General features: G+C 41.4%; 1 protein-coding gene across 5 annotated transcripts; it reads left to right on the top strand.

Annotated features, from left to right (window-relative positions):
* Positions 1–1,576: 1,576 nt before the first annotated feature.
* SAMD9L (sterile alpha motif domain containing 9 like) lies at positions 1,577–24,263 on the top strand. Of its 5 annotated transcripts, XM_081102144.1 has the most exons (5): positions 1,577–1,847; positions 6,846–6,949; positions 10,437–10,543; positions 11,094–11,171; positions 18,966–24,263. In XM_081102144.1, the coding sequence occupies exon 5, from the start codon at positions 18,987–18,989 to the stop codon at positions 23,751–23,753; it is 4,767 nt and encodes a 1,588-aa protein (XP_080958270.1). In that variant the 5' UTR covers positions 1,577–1,847; positions 6,846–6,949; positions 10,437–10,543; positions 11,094–11,171; positions 18,966–18,986; the 3' UTR covers positions 23,754–24,263. The 5 variants fall into 5 exon arrangements, with proteins under 5 accessions (XP_080958270.1, XP_080958272.1, XP_080958271.1 ...); XM_081102145.1 differs by lacking the exon at positions 6,846–6,949 and having other exon boundaries at positions 1,640–1,847; XM_081102143.1 differs by lacking the exon at positions 11,094–11,171 and having other exon boundaries at positions 1,708–1,847.

Here is a 24,263-nt window from a genome sequence, read left to right as displayed (position 1 = left end):
TCCACCAAGTCTCCTATCTACCTACTCCAGGACTTCTATGAGGATCAAATGAGATGAGGCATAGGAAAACGCTTCACAGACATTTGGTTACAGTGTTAAAGTGTTTCCACCTAAGGCTAGTCATTGCTAGGGAGAGGAAGCCGGGTGTTACTACTTGAAGTCATTACCCTGAGGGTTGGACATGTAGCTTCTTAGCCTTTTATCTGGAAGTTACCTACTTTGAAAACCATGAGTTCACACTGATATCTCCAATTGTAGTAGCATACCATAAGTTACTCTCTTTCCATATTTATAACCCACTTCTCTAATAAAGAAATCAGCTTTAGCCCTACCTGGTTTGGCTCAGTGGAGAGAGCATTGGCCTGTGGGCTGAAGTGTCCCGAGATCAATTCTGGTCAAGGGCAGGACCTTGGTTGCAGGCTCCTTCCTGGCTCAGGCCCTGGTCAGGGCACACAACCAATCGATGTGTTTCTCTCACATCCATACTTCTCTCTGTCTTTCCCTCTCTCTAAAAAAATCAATGGAAAAATATCCTCAGGTGAGGATTACAAAAAAATAAATCAGTTTTAAATATAATTCCTTACTTGATTAATTCCTATGTAATCAGTCTCCCACCTCAATGCTGCCATTCCCTGCCAGATGCAGATGCCACCCTCTCCTCCTCCAGCTCTGATGGCCTTACTGATCCCCTCAGCTTGACTAAACTTTGTACAGTCTTCTTCCTAGCCATAGGCACGGTTGCAGTGTCTCCCAAATGCCTCCCGTTTCTTTAGAAAATCTGTAATTGCAAATTCTTTCTCTGCCTCTTTAAAATGTATGTAAATATTCTCCCAGCCTATTGCCAGTTTTACAACCCAGGATTGTCTTTCTCAAGCACCAGGGAACCATGTCTTTGAAATGTAGACATCAAAAAAAGATAGCACCCCTGCCTCCCAGTCTCTGTGGGAAAGTGGAAGCCTAACTTAGATGGGTGCCAACTAGCAAACCCAGAGGGCCTACACACGGAGAAAAACATTTGCAAACTCAGTAGTTACTCAATGTGCTCCACACAGCCCATTGACCAAACTTTCCCCTGTAGTTCAGTATTTTTCCATTAGCTCACCCCACAGCTTAAAAACCTTCATACCTTTTGCTTTCTTCAGTTGAGTCCAGTCTCCCTCCCCTGCTATTGCCATTGTCTTGAATAAAGTTTTCCTGGCCTCTTTAACTTTGTCCAGTACAATTTTTGTATTGACACTCTTCATTTCAGACTACTCTCCCAGAGGGACACCTTCTTATTCTGCCTGGACTCTGATATCCCACACCAGGCCAGCCCTCCATGTAGACACTGTTATAGTAATAAGTTTAGTTAGTATAAGTTAGCATAAGCAAACTCCATTTTGTATTAGTATAGGTTAGCATAAGCAAGCTCCATTTTGTATTAGAGTTAATTTTAACTTTACTTAGAAGTGAAACTTAACTTGTGTGTGTGACCCTGATAAGTACTTTGTAGCTCCCTGTGTGAACACTCCTGATAAGTACCTTGTAACCCCCTGCGTGTGTATCCCGATAAGTCCAGAAGGCACCACCGGAGCACACTGATATGAGACACTGAAGCCCATCCATCGGGTATAAAAGAAGGACCCTCACACCAGCAGCCAGACACCTGTCTGCCCTCCACAGACGAGACGTCGTCCTTACCCCTGGAACTTATGCCACTCCTGCTCTGCCCTGAGCCCAGATTGTTAGAGGCCTCTCTTCATGTCAAGAGACTGAGCACCTGCAGCTGTGTATCTGATGACCTCCGTGTGTCTGTCAGCGAGTGTCTCTGGGTGGCCTGCCAAGGACTGAAACCCATCAGCTCTCTGGTAAATAAACCTGTGTGATTCTTACACTCTGTTTGTCTCCTGTGTCTCCTCTCTTCTTAATTTTGGTTTAAACTCAGCCTAAATAATAAAGTACCCTTTGACGTCTGTATTGGTATATCCAAATGAGGCGCACTGGGTCACCTGTGCATACGTTCCCATAGAAGTGGAACAGACACCTTGCACATGGTGTTGAGCTCTGACACCCCATACCAGGTTTCCCCCTCCTAACCTCCTCAGGCTCTGATTCTCCACACTGGTCACCCCTGCAAGGTGGATACTATTTTCACACTGTCCAGCTTCTGACTCCCCACCTGAGACCACCCCTCTGAAGAGCCACCATCGTGGGCCCTGTTCTGGGCCACTTAGATTCCCCCTCCCTTCCACCAGATACCTACCATATAGTGGTTTTTAGGACTGAGTTGTTTGAAAAATGGAAGAAAAGGAAAAGGAAGGTAAGAAAGGAGAAGAGGAAGAGAGTTCATTTATTTTATTCCAAATGTTCTTGCCCTGGTTATACATTGGCAATGCTTAGAGATATTTTAAAAATTAATGATGCTTGCCCTGGCTGGTGTAGCTCAGTGGTTAGAGTGCCAGCCTCAGGACTGAAGCGTCAGGGGTTAGATTCCTGGTGAAGGGCATGTACTTGTGTTGCAGTTTCCTTCCATCCCTGGCCCTGTCAAAGCACGTGCAGGAGGTAACCAATCAATGTGCCTCTCTTACATGGATGTTCTCTCTCTCTCTCTCTCTCTCTCTCTCTCTCTCTCTCTCTCTCTCTTTCTCTCTCTCTCTCTCTCTCCCACCCCCCCACCCCCACCCCCACCTGCTTCCCACCCTCTCTTCCACTCTAAAAATCAATGGAAAGAATGTTCTCTGGTGAGGATTAAAACATAAATAAATAAATCACTGATGCTTGGTCCTTTTCCTAGAGATATATGCCTGTCTACTAGAGGTCCTATGCATGTGCTTCTTTGAAAATTCCCCAGATGATAAGTGGAGTCTGGGTTGAGAGCCACTTCTTTTTCTTTCTTTTTTTTTTAAATCTCATCTGAGGATATATATTTTTTCACATTGTTTTCAGAGAGAGAGTGGAAGAGAGGGAAGACGGGAGGGAGAGAGAGAAACATGGATGTAAGCGAGACACATTAACTCCTTGCCTACTGCAGGTGCCCAACCAAAAGTGGGGAGTGAACTTGCAACCAGGTACCTGTCCTTTGGTGCCTGGCTGATGCTCTAACCACTGAAAAATACCAGCCAGGGCGAGAGTCACTTCTAATTAGGGACAAATTAGGAGTGGAATGTAGGGGTGCAGGTGAGTTTGAAGACCTGGAGAATGGAGCATGTGAGAAAGCCCATTTGAGGGTTTCAATTTTGTCCTTTAGGTAGAAAGAAATGTCATCAGGTGAGAGTGATGGTGGTCAAAATGTTAGGGGGGTGGGAAGCAAAGAATTATGAATATACTTATTCAGAGAGGGAGACAAAACTTAATAAAGAACTGTAGATTCCTGGGCAGTATACATTGCCCATTTGAAGTTATAGGGTAAGCTTCAGGATCTGTTAAAGTTTCTAAATATTAAATTTATATATTTGTAAAGGTATGTATAGAAAAAATGAAAGAAACTAAATAATGGAAAATGGAGATTGTGCTTGGATACTCTGGTTTTCTTCCCCCTTCTTTGTATATTCTGTATATCTTAAGTTTGAATGAACTCTTATATTCATAAGTAGAGGCCCGGTGCACAAAAATTTGTGCACTTGGGGCGGAGGGGGGTCTCTCAGCCCAGCCTGTGCCCTCTTGCAGTCTGGGACCCCTCGGGAGATAACGACCTGCTGGCTTAGGCCCGCTCCAGGGTGGCAGAGGGCAGGCCCAATCCCTAGGTGCAGCCCCTGGTCGGGCTCAAAGCAGGGCTGATTGGGGAGTTGGGGCGCCGCCACTGTCATGCACAGAGCAGGGCGGATAGGGAGGTTGTGATGCCAACCTCAGTCACGCTCAGGGTAGGGCCGATTGGGGAGTTGGGGCACCGCGCCCTGTCACACTCAAGGCAGGGTCGATGGGGAGGTTGCAGCGCCACCCCCTGTCACGCACAGAGCAGGGCCAATCAGGGGGTTGGGGTGCTGCCCCCTGTCACGCACAGAGCAGGGCCCATCAGGGGTTTGGGGAGCTCCCCCCTGTCATGCACAGAGCAGGGCCAATAGGGGAGTTGGGGCGCCGCCCTCTATCACCCACAGAGCAGGGCCGATCAGGGGGTTGGGGCGCCACCACTGTCACACTCAGGGCAGGGCCGATGGGGAGGTTATGGCTCTACCCTGTCACACACAGAGCAGGGCCCGTAGGGTGGGCGGGTTGGGGCACTGCACCCTGTCACACACAGAGCAGGGCCGATCAGGGGGTTGGGGCACCGCAGCCTGTCACACACAGAGCCGCAGGGCGATCAGGGGGTTGGGGAGCTCCCCCCTATCAGGCACAGAGCAGGGCTGATCAGGGGGTTGGGGCGCCTTCCCCTGTCACGAACAGAGCAGGGCGGATAGGGAGGTTGTGGCCCCGCCCCCTGTCACACACAGAGCTGCAGGGCGATCAGGGGGTTTGGGCGCTGCCCCATCATGCTGATCCCAGTGCCGGGAGGCCCCTCAGCTCCCGCTGATCCTGGTGCTGGGAGGCATATTACCCTTTTACTATATAGAATAGAGGCCTGGTGCACGGGTGGGGGCCGGCTGGTTTGCCCTGAAGGGTGTCCCGGATCAGGGTAGGGGTCCCGCTTGGGTGCCTGGCCAGCCTGGATGAGGGGATGATGGCTGTTTGCAGCTGGTCATACCCCCTTCAGGGTGGGGGTCTCCACTGGGGTGCCTGGCCAGTCTGGGTGAGGGGCTGAGGGCTGTTTTCAGGCTGGTGGGTGACTGAAGCTCCCAACTGCTCCTTTCTTTCTTTTTTTTTTTTTTTTATTCTGGGCCAGCTTTAGCTCTGGCTCCAGCTCTGAGGCCTCTGCTGCTGAAAGCAGGTATCTGGTTTATTTGGGTTCTATTATCGAAACAATGTATAACTCCAGCTCTGAGTCCTGGCTGGCTGAAAGCTGGTTTCTGGGGTTTTGTTTAGCTTCTATATTTGTTACAATGTATCAAACTGCAAGCTCAGAGGCCGCAAGGCAGGAGGGGAATGTTGGAGTCCTCCATCACTGAAGCAAGCAAGCCTCATGTTCGCTTCCAGTTGCCAGGCTGCCGGCCGCCATTTTGGCTGGCAGTTAATTTGCATATTGCCCTGATTAGCCAATGGGAAGGGTAGCGGTCGTATGCTAATTACCATGTTTCTCTTTTATTAGATAGGATGGAAAAAATAATGTTTTACTTTTCAAAAGATAATGAAATAAATGGTGATTCAGCACACACAGAAGACTTCAGGGGCACTATGCTAGGGCTAATGAGCCACAGACTAGGCGGGTTAAAAATCAGAAATGTACTATTTCCTCACAATTCTAGAGGCCAGAAGTCTGAGATGAAGGTGAGGCAGGGTTGTTTCTTCGGAAGTCTCTCTCCTTGGCTTACAGATTAGATATCACTCCTGTGTCCTCACCTGGTCTTTCTGCCTGTGTGTCCTAATCTCTTCTTACAAGGACACCAATCATATTGATAACGGAATTTTTAGACTGGAACCTGGATTCTTTGTCCGTCAGAATTGAAGAATGAATCTACGGACAGAAAGTGGTATAGCAAAAGTGGAGATTTATTGAAGAACAAGTACAGACTCCCACATGGGGAAAGGGAAAGGGTCCCACAGAATAGACTCCCAAATAGGGAGGGGGAAAGAGTCCTGCTGAGTTCCTCTTCCCTATGGCTTATGAAGGCTGCAGATCCTGGTGCCTTGATGTCCCCTCTTATATGGATGTTTCTCTGTTTATCTCTCTCTCTCTCTCCTCCCATGCCATCTGCTTCCCTCCCTCTCTTCCACTCTCTAAAAATCAATGGAAAGAATGTTCTCTGGTGAGGATTAAAACATAAATAAATAAATCACTGATGCTTGGTCCTTTTCCTAGAGATATATGCCTGTCTACTAGAGGTCCTATGCATGTGCTTCTTTGAAAATTCCCCAGATGACGTTAAGTGGAGTCTGGGTGAGAGCCACTTCTTTTTTTTAAATATTCTTTTTTTTAAATATCTATTCCCTTAGACTGGTTACTATAGTAACTCCTGGGTTCATAGGTTGAACCTCACCTGGGATGTGTGAGGTGCCCCGCCCCCCCCCCCCCCCCCCCCCAGTCATTATTGTTTTCTGATTACCTTTGGGCTTTCTTCTTCTCCTTCTGGATGAAAGGGCTCCTCCTCTTTATTTTGTAAATACAGACCTTTTGCTGTTCCCAGCTCTCCCATTCTATGGAAGTATACCATCTGCTGCTCTGCAGCTCTGTGCTTCCTTCATGGTCCCCTTAATTTCCAAAATTTCTAAAATTTCCTAAACCTGTCCTAACTTTCCCCTAACATTCCTGTTTCAATATTGGATTAGGATCCAACCTAATAAGCTCACTTTACCTAAATTAAAGACCCTATCTCCAAATACAATCATATGCTGAGGTACAAAGGATTAGGACTTCAATATGAGTTTTGAGGAACACAATTCAGCCCATAACAGATACTCAGATTATACTGAGATTTGAATTTTCTCTTGGTATTTCTGTTTTCTCTTTTCTGCAGCTTCCCCCACCCACCACCCCCACTGAGCCTGTTACTTATTCTTATGACTTAAAATTCTGTCTGGTCAATAGTTTCTAAGCAATTGTTCCAATTTATTGAGAATTTTGCCATGTCATTTAAAAATATTTAATATCCTTCAAAACCGAAACAAATACGTTCTCAAGCAAAACTGAAACTGCCGGCAGTCCTGTTTCCTCTTTTGCTCCCTTCCTTACTCTGCTCCCGCCCTGCATCTGTCACGCCCTCAGAAACAGGCACAGCACTGGGAGACCAGAAAACGTCACATCTTGGGCTTAATTTTGTTGTTGTTTTTTTTAAAAGATCCTCACAATTATATGTCTCCTAGTCATCAGAAGAGGAGTAAGAAAACAAAGGTTGAAAGCAACTGTTTCTTATATAAAAAGGAAGTTTTCAGGAAAATCCTGGTAAGTTGTTGATTCAAACTTAATTTTATGCTTATGAAGGGACAGGTTTTTTTTAAAAAAAAAAAAAACTCCAGCTGTACTTTTTATATAAACACATGTGTTTATACTTCTAAAAATACTGAAATTGATTGTAAATATGAGTGGACAAAATACACATCAATATATTTAATTGTTAATTCTCACAGGAAGATATTCTTCCATTGATTTTTAGAGAGAGTGGAGGGGGGGGGGGGGGAGAAAAAGAGAGAGGGAGAAAGAGAGACCAACAGACAGACGTGGATTGGTTGCCTCCTGAATGAGCCCTAGCAGGGATGGGGATTGAACCTGCAACCCGGGTATGTGTCTTTGACCCAGAATTGAGCCCACAATCCTTCTATGTTCTAATGTTCTAATCACTGAGTCACACCAGCCAGGGCTGAGGCTAACTTTTTAAGTGTACTTCAGGTGATGAGTGTGTTCCTGGTTGTGCAGGGAGTGGGAAAGAAGAATTGGAGAAACAATGTAATGAAGTTCAGGAATTTGAGCATAAAAGAATGTAAAGCAACCAGGGGTCACATGAAATTATGCAGAATTCTGTCTTCAGTAACTTAAATGTTCTTAAAAGTTTTATATTCGATACGCTGCAGAGGCTATTTTTCTATGGAAGTGTTTCCTTCAAATCCATCTCATGCAGGAATCTGGTTAAAAACTAACTTGAAAGCAACTTCGGGAAGTGAAACTTAACTTGTTTGCGGCAGTTTCTCTGCAGTCCTGGGAGAGAGCCAGGCCTCCCAAGTGTCCTTCCCCAACCAACCCAGAGTCCTGCAGAGCAGCACTCCTCAGCGCATAGCTACCTGGGAGCTACTGAGGACCCCCTGAGGTGAGGGTGGGTGGGTACCAGCACTTGTCCCTAAGAGCTCTGCTAACTTGGTACTTATCCTGTAATACTAAAGAGAGACAACTAACCACTCGAGAATGGCATCCTGTTGCTGCTTTGCCAGTAATTAATGTTACTCCTCCTACTACTAAGATTTATGTTCATGATTGTTTCAAAGCAGGAGGCTGAGGGCTCCTGGAAAACCATGAGTTATGTCAAGTCATGGGCAATATTTTTCCACACCAGTCACAGTAATTTTTATTTTTACTTAGGTCCAACACTATATATGCAGATTCTCTTAAAGTTGACAAATTATTGGAAAAACATTATTAAATATAATAGCTTCAAATTATTATATGTTCACAACTGTTACCATGTGGGGGGGAAGGAAGTTGAGAAACTTTTGACATTATTATCAGTCCAAGGCCATTATTAAAGAGTTGAATATATTATATTGAGATTTTTTCATTGTAACAGAAAGAAAGCTCCAGATTTGGAGGAATAAATGTCAGTGACCTTATTAGAGAAGAGGATTTTTTTTTAAATACATTTTTTATTGATTTTTCACAGAGAGGAAGGGAGAGAGATAGAGTCAGAAACATCGATGAGAGAAACATCGATCAGCCGCCTCCTGCACATTTCCCACTGGGGATGTGCCCGCAACCCAGGTACATGCCCTTGACCGGAATCGAACCTGGGACCTTTCAGTCCGCAGGCTGACGCTCTATCCACTGAGCCAAACCGGTTTCGGCGAGAAGAGGATTTCTATCTCCCTGGTATCTATTAGCAGAATCTGATGAACAGGAAGTGAAATGACACTGTCACCTATCAGATGGCACCAAGTTCCCCTGGTAGCATCCCCTACATTAGATGCAGCACACAATGAGCCACTAGCTGTGCACAAGCCAAAGAGCTATAAGAAAAAGGGATGGACTACAGTGGAAATTTCCTGATGTGCTGCTTCATTTGAGCCCCAGTTGAATATTGTAATAATCACTGGCTAACCCACAGAGAAAATCTGGACTCTGCCCTCTCAATTTTTAGGATATTCAGAGAGAGGGTAGATGGGTAAATCACTGAAAGAGGACTCTAAGGGAGTCCTGCGGAAAGGGGAAAGCCCTCCCCAAGATCAGTTCCCGGAGCAGGGGCAGCAGATGAAAACAACAGAGGTGCTGAGGCTGTGACACAGGGCACCTAGAGCCGGAAGGGGCCTCTTCTGGGGAAAACAGGTATGAGTCATGCATGGCCTCATGTAGGGACAGAACAGAAAACTGATACGGACACCACAAGGACTGCAGGAGAAATGTTTATTAATGTTCCTTTCCTTTTGATAAAACTTCCTTTTCATTCTGTGTTACCAGGTGATTGAAGTTAGAGTTAGTTCTGGCCTAAGGGGTAGCACAGAAGAGATTTCTTCAGATTTTTGTCTGGAATTTAAGCCAAATGAAATAAGTGCCCTAGTCCTCTGACTTACAGACACTGCAAACTCAGGGGTTTCCAAATATTTATTATTTTTAACTACTCTAAGAAACTATATTATTCACTCAACAAATTTTAGTTAAGAAGCTTACTATGTGCTAGGCACTGTAAAGTAGTGAACAAGATGTACAAAAGCTCTTGTTCTCATAAAGTTCACAGAATAACGAGCGGGACAGAAAATAGTTAAAAACATGTGGAATATTTGCTTGTGATTAGTGCTAAGTAGATCTTTTTAAAGCCAAAAGAGGAAGAGGAAATGTTGGAAGATGATTTACAGTTTTCTGTAGGCTGGCCAAGCATTGCCTCAGTGAGAAGGTGCCATCTGATAAAAAAAACCTAAGGGATGCGTGGTGGTCGTGAGCTGTGCAAGTGTCTAAGGACATTCTAGGGGGAGGAAACAAGTGAGGTTCCCAAAGCAGGAGCAGGCACTGCTTGTGTTAAGCAACAAGGAAATCAGGGGGCTGGACCAGATATATAGAGAGAAATAAAAGAAAGAAGGAGTAACAGGATGCCAGGTTATGTAAGGCACCTGTTAGTTCATAATGAGCTCGGCTTCACTCTGAGTCAAATGCAAAGCCATTGGGAGGGATTGAACAGAATGTTGGTCTGTTATTTACATTTGAACAGACTCGCTCAGGCTGCTTGTTTGAGCTGTCCCCAAAGGGGTCAATAAAAGCAAGAGAGAAACTAGTGAGGGTGCAACTCCTCTAACCCAGGAAGAGAAGATGGGGGCTTGGACTGGATGGCAGCAGTCAAGTGGTGGTCAGCGGTCAGATGCTGGGCAGGTTTTGAAGATACAGCTTATAGGATTTGCTCCACATTGAATGTAGAATGTAGAAGAAGAGAAAGAAAGAAAGAATGCCCACAACATTTTTGTGATTGCTTATTGATTTTATTAAAAATATTTAATATAGAAGAGATGTGCTAGATGAAGGATGTTCCTTTCACTATTCTTTCCAATCTTATGTATGTTTGAAAAATTTCAAAGTAGAAAGTTTAGAGGAAAAGATGTCCCATAAAGAATTCCTAAGCAACAGTCCAATCACTTGCATTTTAATTTGCTGAGTCGTAATTTTTTTTTGATGTAACAGATTCTCAACAAATATGTCTCAGGACTAGGTCTGTTCTGACTACATCTCTACTTCCTGGTAGGTGCTTTCCGGAACATGACTCTTGCAAACTCAAAAAAAGGCAACTAATCTAACATCTCTGGATCAAAGAACCTCATGAAGACATTTCAAGTTGCCGATATGAAAAGTGTAAGTTTTCAGTGAAGCCCTGGTATGGGCTTTAAAGATATATTTCATCAACTTTCTTTAAAGGCTATATTTTAAAACTAATTCTAAAAACTAATCAGGACTATGAAAATGAATATACTTTCAAGTGTACATAAGCTGTTTCTAACAAAACAATTCTGAAAGGATGAGAAAGCTCACCGCTTTCATATACATGTTGCTAGATGTATCTTATACTGACTGCAGGATTCTTTTAAATTGAAACATTCCCACAAAGAGAGTGTAGAGTGTTTCTGGAGGTGGAAGGCTCTGGTGATGAGACTCTAAGAGCTAAGTAAAATATAGATCAGAAGATCAGGAATGGAGTAGAAAATTGTAGCCAAGAGCAGCTATGCCAAACTCTGTCCTATATAATTCAAGATGATATAAAAAAGTTTACATCTAGTTAAAGATTAAATCCTCCAAAGTTTAATTATTTTACTTAAGGATTTCCTTCCTAACTAGCTTGTACAGAGACTATGCATAGAAACACATAATTTTAGAGTGCACTTTGTAAAATGAACTTGCTTTGCAGTTTCATTTCTGAAGAACATCAGACCAGGGCGTGGGCCTGCTGGAGACCAACCAAGATTGCAAGAATTTCTTCCTGGAGGTAAAAACATTCTAGGGCCCAGCCTCTTAGAGACAGGGCTGGGCACAAGTGCTTGCCCTGCTGGTTTGATCCTTCCTGATCACCTGCCCCACCCCACTCCTCGCCCAAGAGAAAATATAAGTCCTTGGGAAATAGATCCTGAAATTAAGTACACACAAGGAGAACTCTGGGGTTCAAAATATTCCCAAAACAGAATAAAGGAGATAAGGTGGAGGTCTTCTCCCCAGCTCCAACCAGAACAACACCTTCACCCATTTGAAAAAGCAGAACAAAAACTATAACCAAGACAACTTTCTGCTCTGGGACAATTCCCCTGCACCATGAATGGGAAAACAGGTTGGTTGAAAGGAGACACATTTAATCATGAATTTATTTTCCTGATCACAACTTCCCCCTCCCTTTATTTTATTTTTAAAATATATTTGTATTGATTTCAGAGAGGAAGGGAGAGGGAGAGAGAGAAACATCAATGATGAGAAAGAATCATCAACCCCACACTGGGGATCAAGCCTGCAACCCAGGCATGTGCCCTGACTGGGAATGGAACCATGACCTCCTGGTTCATAAGTCAATGCTCAATCACTGAGCCATGCTGGCCAGGCTGCTCCCCCTTTATTTACACTAAGTAGCTTCTTGACAAATATAAAGGTCCCTCTTGTTTAAAAAACATGTCAACACTTGAGGATATAAATCCAATCAAATAATGTTCACAAAAGGACTTTGTAAGCCTCAGGACAGTGAAGTATACTAAAGTTTTATATAAATATTAGTGGCCCGGTGCATGGATTCATGCACATTGAAAAGAAATTAATTAGAAGAAAGATTCGTGGGGGAATTATGTTACTGCAAAGAATTACATATCAAAATAGTATATATAATATAGTATTATAAAATTAAAACACATGTGCAATTGGCACCAGCAAGAGCTATATATGTATCATGCATGTGCAAGTCAATGTTTATTTTTAAATTGCCAGTGGGCATCATATGTACGGTCGGTCAGTAGGTTGGTCAGACAGAGGGATGGTCGGTCACTTAGCCTTTTATATATATAGATTAACAAGTCATCACCCTAAACTAGGTTGAAGACACTGAATATGCCAAGGAATTATGTCAAAGCATTATTAAAACCTTTTTGCCCAAATTATTTTCACCCTGAATTAAATACATGGCTCCAGCCAAATATGGGTCTTAGACCATATAAGATGCTCAAAATTGACAGAGTGACAAATTCATGTGAAAGCATTACCAAATATATAATAGCTTCAAATCATTATGTACATTCTCAGCTCCTGTCAAGGGGCGGGGGGGGGGGGGAGCAGCTGAGCAATTTTTTTATGTTATAAAGGGTCTTCATCTTTAAACAATTGGGGGGGTCCTGTAAGATAAGTTAAAAAGACCAGTTTGGATAGGACAGATATTATTCACCCTATTTGAGACAGGTGCTTCCATCTCCCTAACCTCCGCACCCCCCGCCCCCGGCTCCATATCTGTTGGGGGCCAGCCCCAGCAGGTCCAGGGGTTCCCAAAGGTGTGGACGGAGTCGGCGAAGAAGGAATGACACGGAGACAGCGTTCAGTTGATCAGTATGGTTGGGTTCTCTCTTTATTGTTCTATTACATCTATATTTATACTATTTGATCCCATAAGCATGCCTCTATAATTGCATCATGGTATGTTTCGGGAAACCTTCTACAGTTCCTAGTTTCATTTCCATAATCCTGTCTCTCTAGTTCTGTTGATTTTAATTTTGTCTAGGTTAATCTCTGTGTTCCATTACAAGGGCTATTCCAAGGTAACTATTCTATTGCTCTACTGATAAGCTACAAGGAAGTGACTGAAGGAGTTTATCCTACCCAGTAAAGGTTATGTCCTCCCAGCCTCGCTGCTTGCCTTCCCTGGGACTGCCCTGTGTCAGAGGGTCTCCAGGGGTATAGGCTTTGGTGCTTTCCCTGGTGGGCAGACCCCTGGGGATGTGGGCCCAACAAGTCCCAGATTTATTGCCAACAGTCTTAGTCCAAGTTCTTCATAAGTAGTACATGGCATTTCTGTAACACTAGGGGGATTTACTGATTTATTCTCTTCCTTAGTCCTGTTAACCTCTAATCTGGGGAAACAACCTTTCTCAGGGAGGTGGTCCTGGTTAAAACACATAGTGCTTAAGAGGGGGAGCAAACATATGTCATATACGCCAGGTCCCTTGAAACATAAGCTGTGTAGATGTTTCTTCCCTGCAGCGACTGCATCAAGCAGCAAGGGTGGACTGGCTCCCGGCACATCTCTCTCTCTCTCTCTCTCTCTCTCTCTCTCTCTCTCTCTCACACACACACACACACACACACACACACACACACACACACACACACTGTCTCTGGGCATGCAGTAGCTGATAAGCAGGAACCCCTTCATGTGCTGCTTCTTATAGAATGCTGGAGTGCCCTGGATAAGATAAGATACTGCCTCAGATGTGAACACAGTAAGTCTGTGGAGCATGATAAGGCCTACTCCAGAGGAGAGTCCATTTGCCCAGAGTAACAAGAGCAGTTAACACAGCAGAGGCCCCTGGAAGTCTGGCTCATATGGACCTAGGATAGAAAAACCTGTATGAGAAACATGCTCCTTCAGGGACTGTAAATGAGACAGCAAAAAACTAAGAGGTGCTAGGAAACCGAGGCTCAGGTTGCTGTAATGAGCCTGTGGATAAAGAACATATGTCTACCAACTTTTCTTTTTAAAAAATGAAAACTCCTTTCTCACTCATTATGACCATCTGACTTGGAAGCTGGATTTGGTTCTGATCTAATGATAAAATGAAAAAAATTTAAAAACCATAATGAGAGATCACCTCACACCTGTTAGACTGGCTATTATACAAAAGGCAAGAAATAACAAGTGTTGGTGAAAATATAGAGAAAAGGGAGCTCTTAGGCCCTGTTGGTGGGAATGCAAATTGGTACAGCCACCAAAAAAAAAACATTAAGGAGGTTTCTCAAAAATAGAAAGAATTACCATATGACCCAGCGATTCCACTTCTGGGTATTTATCCAAAGAAAATTAAAACACAGTCTCAAAAAGATAGCTGCACCCCTATGTTCACTGCAGCATTATTTACAGAAACAACCTAAGTGTCCACTGAGGGATGAATGGATTAAAAAAATGTGGTTGATACATACAATTCAACCATGAGAAAGAAAGAAATCTTGCAATTGGTGACAACATGGATAGACCTTGAAAACATGCTAAGTGAAATAAGTAAGACACAAGAGAATAAATACTGTATGATATCATTTATATGTTGAATTGAAAAAAAAAAGACAAATTCATAGATACAGAAAATAGATTGGTGATTGCAAAGGCAGGGGATGGGGATGGGTGAAATGAGTAAAGGTAGAAAAAAGGAAATTTCCCAAGTCCTTTGTTTTATAGGCAACGCTGATTCATGGGTTTACAAAAATACAGTTCAAGCATTCCACTACTCTAAAAATCTTAATTTCTTCATTCAACAAGTATTTACTGAGCACTTACTTTATGTCAGGCACTAGGGGATTCACCACTGAACAAAAGGCAAAAATGTCTTCTCTCCTGGGTGTTATATTCAGAGAATGAGACAGAGACAGAGAATGAGAAGATCATTAAATATAGTATGTAAATTCTTTTTTTAAAAAAATGAAGCAGGGAAGGGTGACGGAAAGCACTAGAGGAAGGACTGAAATTTCAAAAGGGTAGCTAAGAAAGGCTGCACTGAATTTGAATAAAGGGCTCAAGTAAGAGTGTGAGCTATGTATCTAGAGCAGTGGTTCTCAACCTGTGGGTCGTGACCCCTTTGGCAGTCGAACGACCCTTTCACAGGGGTCGCCTAAGACCATCCTGTATATCAGATATTTACATTACGATTCATAACAGTAGCAACATTACAGTTATGAAGTAGCAATGAAAATAATTTTATGGTTGGGTCACAACATGAGGAACTGTATTTAAAGGGCCAGAAGGTTGAGAACCACTGGTCTAGAGAAAGAGCATTCCCAGCAGAAGGAATAGCTACTTCAAAGACCTGATGCAGCAGCATGCCTGACATGTTTGGGGAGCAGCAAGACAACCTGAATGGCTGGAGTGGAGTGAGCAAGGTGAGTGGAGGTGAGGAGGGTTTAAAAAAGTGGAATGAGCATGTCATGTAGGAGTTTACCTAAGGGTTTTGGCTTTGACTCCGAGTGAGATGAGAAATCATTGGAGGGTCTTGATCAGAGTTATGTGATTACACTTAAATTTAAACAGGATCATGTTGGCTGCTGTATTGAAAACAGAGTGAATAAGAGGTGGTAAGGACATGACAAGGGGTGAGGAAAGTGAGAAAGTAATAGTATCAGTGATTAAAGGTCTTGGTGTTAAAGAAATATAGAGTTTGAGCCAAAACCGGTTTGGCTCAGTGGATAGAGCGTCAGCCTGCAGACTAAAGGGTCCCAGGTTCGATTCCGATCAAGGGCATGTACCTGGGTTGCGGGCACATCCCCAGTAGGGGGTTGTGCAGGAGGCAGCTGATCGATGTTTCTCTCTCATCGATGTTTCTAACTCTCTTTCTCTCTCCTTTCCTCTCTGTAAAAAAATAATAAAATATATTAATATATATATATATATATATTAAAAAAAAGAAACATTTAAAGAAATATAGAGTTTGAGCACTAAACATAGTGAATCTTAGGGGCAGGAGATGATGGTGAAATGTTTGCATCTGAGATGATGGAAGGCTTGTAGCTATTGGTGATTCTATTAGTTTCCTAGGGCCGCTGTAACTAAGTACCACAAACTGAGTGGCTTCTACAACAAAAATGTATTGTCTCACAATTTTGGAGGCTGGATGTCTACAAGATCAAGGAATTGGTTGGTTCTTTCTGAGGGCTGTGGGGAAGAATGTGCTCTATGCATCTCCCTTAGCTTCTGGTAGTCTGTTGTCAATCTCTGGCATTCCTTGCCTTATAGAGGCATCACCCTGATCTCTGCCTTCATCTTCACATGATGTCATCCCTATATATGTGTCTCTGTGTCCATATTTTCCCTTCTTATAAAGATACCTGTCGCCAAAACCGGTTTGGCTCAGTGGATAGAGCGTCGGCCTGTGGACTGAAAGGTCCCAGGTTCGATTCCGGTCAAGGGCATGTACCTGGGTTGCGGGCACATCCCCAGTGGGAGATGTGCAGGAGGCAGCTGATCGATGTTTCTCTCTCATTGATGTTTCTGGCTCTCTATCTCTCTCCCTTCCTCTCTGTAAAAAAATCAATAAAATATATTTAAAAAAAAAAAAAGATACCTGTCATGTTGAATTGGGCCCACTCTAATAACCTCATGTTAACTAGTAACATCTGCAACCACCCCCATCTCCAAACAAGCTCACATTCTGTAGTACTGAGGCTAATAATTCAACACAGGAATTTTAGGAGGTCACAATTTAACTCGTAACAATTATGATAAGGCCAATAGTGTGACCCATGAGAGTGGAGATGGATGGAGGTCAAGATCATTAGACGAGAGGCAGTCAAGAGGGTGCAAGGCCAATGTATTGAAGTGATCATCTACGTATCTATTGAGCCACCAAAAATTATGACAGGAATAGTGTCTGAGGGCATGAGTGTCTCTTCCCTTCAGCTGTCTACAGAATGGAGGTCAAAATACATTAAAATGTATAAAAAGTAAATACTCACCAAACTCTCAAAGCCTGAAATATTTTAAGACTGAAGTTTAAAATAACATGGAAGTCATATTTTTTATTCTGCCTTCTATCTAAGGGACTTCAAAAAATCTTTCATTATCTCTATTATATCATGTTGAAAAAGTGAAACTTAAGACTGTTTCTCCTTTATCCATCCTCTCCACCTAGATTTGACATTCTTGGTAGTGTTAGTGCTGAGAGGCAGTTTTACACAAAAATTAGTGAGGCATCAGCTAAGAGGGGACATCCATTTATCAGCCACAATCTGTCTTTGTTCTGTGTTGACATCCTTTGAGAAATAACTCATTTCCTCAGTAGTGTTCACCCCCATGCCATGAAGTCAAATAATTCCTACCTCAGTGGTCCACTCATTCTTTGTTTCAGAAGGCTGCAAATCTTTTTCTCCCACCAGAGAGATCCCTGAAGACATACCTAATATTATTTTTCTTTCTCATCCAATTTTCAACTCTTTGCCATTGTTATACGGTCCTCTCCTGCAATCATCTAGCATTATAGGGAGGGGGGCAAGCTGTCCAGGGTTATTCATTCTGTTACTGACACTCCTTGAGCCTGTCTCAGTTTCTGACTGTCACGCCACAGGAACCTAATGACACTGTGAGGCTGTCAATCCCAGATTCCCAGATGAATGGGCAAGGCACAGGTCAGCTCCTCTCTGGAATACACCACATCCATTACTGATTAGCACCCCTGCCTGGTCTCACCTCCAGTTTAACTGATGGCAGTTTGCATAAACAAATAAAATTTTAAGTCTCTCTTCTCTAAGGTTCTTCCTTCTCTCTAGCTCCTGGGCTCTGAGTCTGTTAGAGTGAAGACTGTTGTGAAAGGCAGACTAAAACAGTTCTGTCTGATAAATATCCTTTCTAATCTTTCTATTTTATGCTTTGGGTAAAGCCTTTCATCTTTATGAATGTACATGATGGTTTTATACATATTCTGTGGATATATGAAAAGTGTATATGCTTTGTATTTGCTCTCTTTATAATATAATGTTTTGTTTGATCCTTAATGCTTTTAGTTTACTTATCCTTATAATACCTTTACTTTTCTATTTTCCCTTAAACAAAATTATTGATTCATCTTTTTCATTCTGAGTCAGTAGGACTGGGTTGGGGTCTGGAAATTTACATTTCTAGCAAGCTTCCACGTGATGCTGATGCTGCTGATCTAGAGACTACACTGTGAGAACTGCTCTCAACCTTATCTGTACAATAGAATATTCCGGACAATTTTTAAAAAGTACTAATCCTAAACTCCACTCCCTCAACCAATTAAATCAATTTCAGAATGTGGAGTACCAGTGAGCCAAGGTTGAGAACCCCTGATCTCAAGTGTTTCAGGATATTCAAAACTTGCAATTCAACCAAGTACATGATTGTAGGACCTTCATTACTCTCATATCAATAATTTAGGCTAAAATGGTTTTAACAAAGTTAAAAATGCATACTATTTTCCTTATCTAATTTCAGGCTGGCCAGGCCAGTGTGAACTATAGCTAACTCTATAGTACCTCTGAGGGCCACAAGACTTAGCCAACCAAATCAGTTATCTAACATTTTGCTATCACATCCCCCAAAGCTCTAGCCTTGTCGGCCTAACAGTTTGAGTTCCAAAAGACAAGTGATAAGTTAACCAATTGCCTTATTACTGTGTAACAAAAATGGCCAGCTTCCTATCTGTGGATGTAGTTTTCTATTTTCCAACCCACATTCACTTATCCAGTTTTGTATTTTAAAGTTTATTTGCAATATTCAACTATGTGAACTAATTTCTTTATTACTTAAGATTCTGGTTTTGAGTTATGAAAACAAGCAACTTTCACCAAGTTAAACTTAAAAGGGAAAATTATTATAAGGATAAAGGGGTGTGTTGCCCTAATTAGCAGCTACTGCTTATGTCATAATCACAATCATAATCATATAGGAAACAAGGGGGTGCTAATTGGAACTATAAAACAGTTAAAATAAGTACCAAGCAGTTTTAAGACTCAACCTTGAACAGTATTATATATATAATCGACTGACTTCGATGATAAAGTATCATACTAAAATACTTATTGTATTACTTTTTCCAAGGAAGAAAGTTTCAGCTGTGATATGAGTGAACAAGTAAATCTACCTGAAATGACCAAAGACTGGAACAAAGAGCATGTGAAACAATGGGTAACAGAAGACCTTAAGATCGATGAGAAATACGGGCAAATTCTGTTCAATGAAGAAGTGACAGGATTAGTCCTGCAGGAATTAACTGAAGAAGACCTTAGAGACATGGGGCTACCACGGGGTCCAGCACTTTTGATAAAACGCATGTATGGCAGATTGAATAATATTTTCCCTGAAAATCACAATCAGGATTCTGGACAATTAGAGCATATAAAAACCTCCAAAAAACAACACCAAAAAAAGCCACAACAGACACAAAAAGAAGAAGAACAACCAATGCCATCCAATATTGATCATAATCTTAGAGATATCAGAGATACCAAAGAACAAGAATCTGTTCTTATAAAAGAAAATGCATTAAATGAAGTAGTGACCACTAAAGACAAAAAAAAGAAAAAGCTAAAAGCTGAGCAGTTGACTTGTATGCCATATCCTTTTGATCAGTTCCACAGCAGCCATCGTTACATAGAACATTATCTTCTTATACAACCTGAAACAGGACCACTCAATCTCATAGACCCAATACATGAGTTCAAAGCCCTCACAAATACAGACACAGCCACAGAAAAGGACATTAAAATGAAATTTAGCAATGAAGTCTTCCGATTTGCATCGGCTTGTATGAATTCACGCACCAATGGCACCATCCATTTTGGAATCTTGGACAAACCCCATGGAGAAATTGTTGGTATGGAAGTCACCAGTAAAGATGCCTTCATTGACCACTTTAATATAATGATCAAACAGTATTTTGAAGAAAGTGAGATCAATGAAGCCAAGAAGTGCATTCGGGAGCCAAGGTTCGTGGAAGTCCTTCTGCAGAACAACACACCATCTGACAGATTTGTCATTGAAGTAGATGTCATTCCAAAACACTCTGTATGTAAAGAAAAATATTTCTACATTAAGATGCAAAACTGTAAAGCTGAAATATGGAAACAAAACCAAGATGCTTCACTGTTTGTGAGAGATGGAGCTAGCTCTAAGGATATCTTGGCCAATGTCAAGCAACGGGATAAGGATTTCAAAGCATTTACAAAAAAAGTCAAGTCACTAGCAGTATCGAGAAAAGAGGCTGAAGAAGAATATGAAAGGAGGGCAAATAAGAAAGAGAGTGAAGGACAAAAGCTGGTTAAACTTCTCATAGGAAACCGAGAGTCACTGGATAATTCATACTACAATTGGTACATTCTTGTAACAAATAAATGTCATCCAAACCAAACAAAGAACTTAGATTTTCTAAAGGAAATTAAATTGTTTGCTGTTTTGGAGTTTGATCCTGAATCTGAGAGCAAGGGGGTGGCCAAAGCTTACAAAAGAAGCCGGGTAGCAAACCTTCACTTTCCAAATCAATATGAGGAAAAGACTACTACAAGAGAGGCAATTTCTAGCCTGAATCTTTTCGATCAGCCCAGCTGGATCTTCTGCAATGGCAGATCAGACTTGAAAGATGAGAGGTATAAGCCTCTAGAACCACATTTATGGCAGAGAGAAAGAGCTTCTGAAGTCCGGAAACTGATTTTATTTCTCACAGATGAAAATTTAATGATAAGAGGGAAATTTTTGGTAGTGTTTCTATTACTCTCTCTGGTGGAAAGCCCAGGAGATCCACTCATTGAAACCTTCTGTGCTTTCTACCAAGCTCTGAAAGGAATGGAAAGTATACTGTGTATCTGTGTAGACTCACAGATTTATCAACGTTGGAAAGATCTACTACGAGCAAGACTGACAATAACAGATGAATTAACAAGCCATAGTATTTCCACTTTAAATTTAGAATTGATAAACAGTACTATCCTTAAACTAAAACCAGTCACTCAGTCATCAAGAAGGTTTTTGCCCTCCCATGGATCATCTTCGGTTATCCTAGAGAAAAAGGAAGAGGATGTCTTGACTGCACTGGAAATTCTCTGTGAAAATGAGTGTAAAGACACAGATATCGAGAAAAATGAATCTAAATTCCAAGAATTTAAGAAAACAAAAGAAGAGCACTTTTATCGAGGTGGCAAAGTATCTTGGTGGAACTTCTATTTTTCTTCTGAAAACTATTCTTTACCCTTTGTCAAAAGAGACAATTATGAAGACCTTAAAGGTCTAATACAGTGTTGTGCAGAGTCTCCTAAACCAATATTTGTAAAAATTATCAATCTTTATCATCATCCAGGCTGTGGGGGCACTACATTGGCTATGAATGTTCTGTGGGACCTAAAGAAAAACTTCAGGTGTGCTGTGTTAAAAAACAAAGCAACTGACTTTGAAGAAACTGGAGAACAAGTAACCAAGTTGATTACCTATAAGGCAACTAGCCATCAGGATTACATTCCTGTACTTCTCCTAGTAGATGATTTTGAAGAACAGGAAAATGTCTACATTCTACAGAATACCATCCATTCCATTTTAGTAGAGAAGGGTTTGAGATATGAAAAAACATTGGTAATTATATTAAACTGTATGAGATCCCAGAATCCTGATGAAAGTGCAAAATTAGCAGATAGTATTGCACTAAAATACCAACTTTCTTCCAAGGAACGAAGAGCTTTTGAAGCCAAACTGGAGGAAATTGAAAAGCAACACAAGAACTGTGAAAATTTTTATTCCTTCATGATCATGAAAGAAAATTTTGATGAAACATATATAGAAAATGTAGTCAAGAATATCCTAAAAGGACAGAAAGGACAGAATACTGACAGCAAGGAAGCTCAACTCATTTCTTTCCTGGCTCTACTCAACTCTTATGTTACTGACTTTACAATTTCAGTGTCACAGTGTGAAATATTTTTGGGAATCACAGGCACTAGTACACCCTGGAAACCTGAAAGCCTAGAAGACAAGATGGGAACCTATTCCACACTTCTAATCAACACAGAAGTGGCAGAATATGGGGGATGTGCAGGTGTGCGCATCATTCACCCTCTGATTGCCAGTTGCTGTCTAGAAGAACTGGAAAGAAGCTATCACTTGGATAAATGTCAAATTGCATTGAAGATATTAAAAGAGAATTTGTTCTATGATTCTGGAATAGGAAGAGACAAATTTCAACATGATGTACAAACTCTTCTGCTTACAAGACAGCGCAAAGAGTATGGAGATGAAACAGACACTTTGTTTTCTCCATTAATTGAAGCTTTACAGAATGATGAAGTTGAAAGGGTCTTGACTGAAGGAACTCTTCGATTCCCACAAAATGCATTTATTTGTCAGGCCTTAGCAAGACATTTCTATATTAAAGAGAAGAACTTTGACACTGCTCTGGACTGGGCAAATATGGCCAAAAAGAGAGCACCTAAAAATTCCTATATCTCAGATACACTTGGTCAGGTCTACAAAAGTAAAATCAAATGGTGGTTGGATGCAAACAAAAACTGTAGGGATATCACTGTAAATGATCTAACACATTTTCTAGAAGCTGCAGAAAATGCATCAAGAGCTTTCAAAAAATCCCAAGAGCAAACTGATAGGAAAGACTATGAAACAGAGACCTGGTCACTACAGAAGTCCAAAAGAAAATATGACATGTATAATACAGCTGGTTTCTTGGGTGAAATAGAAGTTGGTCTTTACACTATTCAGATTCTTCAGCTCACTCCCTGTTTCCATAAAGAAAATGAATCATCTAAAAAAATTATGGCAGAAATTTTATCAGGAAAGAGGAATATTCCTACAAAACCAAAAAATGAATATTATTTGGCTTTAACTAAGTTCACTTCCTACTTACAAAATTTACAACCGGATATGAAAAAGTGCTTTGACTTTTTTACTGATTATATGGGTCTTTTGAAAACAAGGAATATCCAAAAAGAAATAGCGGAGATCTTATTAAGCAAGAAAATCAGTCGTTGTTTCAGTAAATATAGGGAACATTTCTGCCATGTGGATGTGGGTCCATTACAAAGCAAAGAGAGTCAGTTACTCCAAGAGGAGAATTGCAGGAGAGATTTAGAAGCTTTGAAAGCAGACAGGTTTTCTGGACTTCTAGAATATCTTAATCCAAATCACAAAGAGGCTGCAATTATTATGGAAAGTATAGTGAACAAATATACTTTTCTCTTTCAGGAAAATTCAAACAAACGGCTGGCAAAGGAGAAACAAAATTTCATTTTGGCCAACATTATTCTCAATTGTCTAAAACCCAATTCCAAGTTTATTCAGCCATTTACCGTACTTAAAAAACATCTCAGAGAAGTGTTACAATTCGTAGAACTAAGTCACCCATACCCAGACCCTTATTTCTTGGCCTGCCTCCTGTTCTGGCCAGAAAATGAAGAGCTAGATGAAGATTCCAAGTTAATGGAAAGGTATGTTTCATCCTTATATAGATCCTTCAGGAGACAGTACAGGAGCATGTGCAGGTCCAAGCAGCCAAGCACACTTTTCTACCTAGGGAAAAAGAGAGGTCTCAACAGTCTTGTGCATAAGGCCGAGATAGAGCAGTACTTCAGTAAAGTACAAAATATAAATTCCTTCTGGCAGAGTGGAGATGTGTGGAAAAAAAAGGAAGTCAAAGACCTTCTGCGCCGTCTCACTGGTCTGGCTGAAGGCAAGAAAATCTCTATTGAATATGGAACAGAGAAAAAAATAAAAATACCAATGACATCTGTTTATTCAGGTCCACTCAGAAGTGGTGGCAACATAGAAAGAGTGTCTTTCTACCTAGGGTTTTCCATTGAAGGCCCTCTAGCATATGACATAGAAGTTATTTAGGAAGATATATTAGCTCAAATATGTTTATTCATATTTCGCTCTGATCTTATTCCCTCTATCTCCATGGCATTTTAATGGCATTATTAGCTTACCTCTGATTATAGGTTTTGCTTTCGTCTCCCCCCGTAAATTAAAAGTCTTTGTAGGGCATTAAACATGTCTACACACAGAGCTTGGCACACTGTAGAGCAGCGGTTCTCAACCTGTGGGTCACAACCCCTTTGGCGGTCGAATGATCACCTAAGACCATCCTGCATATCAGATATTTACATTACAATTAATAACAGTAGCAAAATTACAGTTATGAAGTAGCAACGAAAATAATTTTATGGTTGGGTCACAACATGAGGAACTGTATTTAAAGGTCCAGAAGGTTGAGAACCACTGCTGTAGAGTCAATTGTTCAATGTTTTAAATTTGCACTTTCAGACTAACATATTTAATTAAGAAGTTTCAATTGATATCCACTGGTGACATCATTACTGGTTGTATGTCAATAAAATCTGTTTA

This window comes from Myotis nattereri, assembly GCF_964212035.1.
Source record: "Myotis nattereri genome assembly, chromosome: 11".
In the NCBI taxonomy this organism is placed as follows: Eukaryota; Metazoa; Chordata; class Mammalia; order Chiroptera; family Vespertilionidae; genus Myotis; species Myotis nattereri.
The sequence above is the reverse complement of the archived record's forward strand: the minus strand, read 5'-3'. Positions and strand labels throughout refer to the sequence as shown.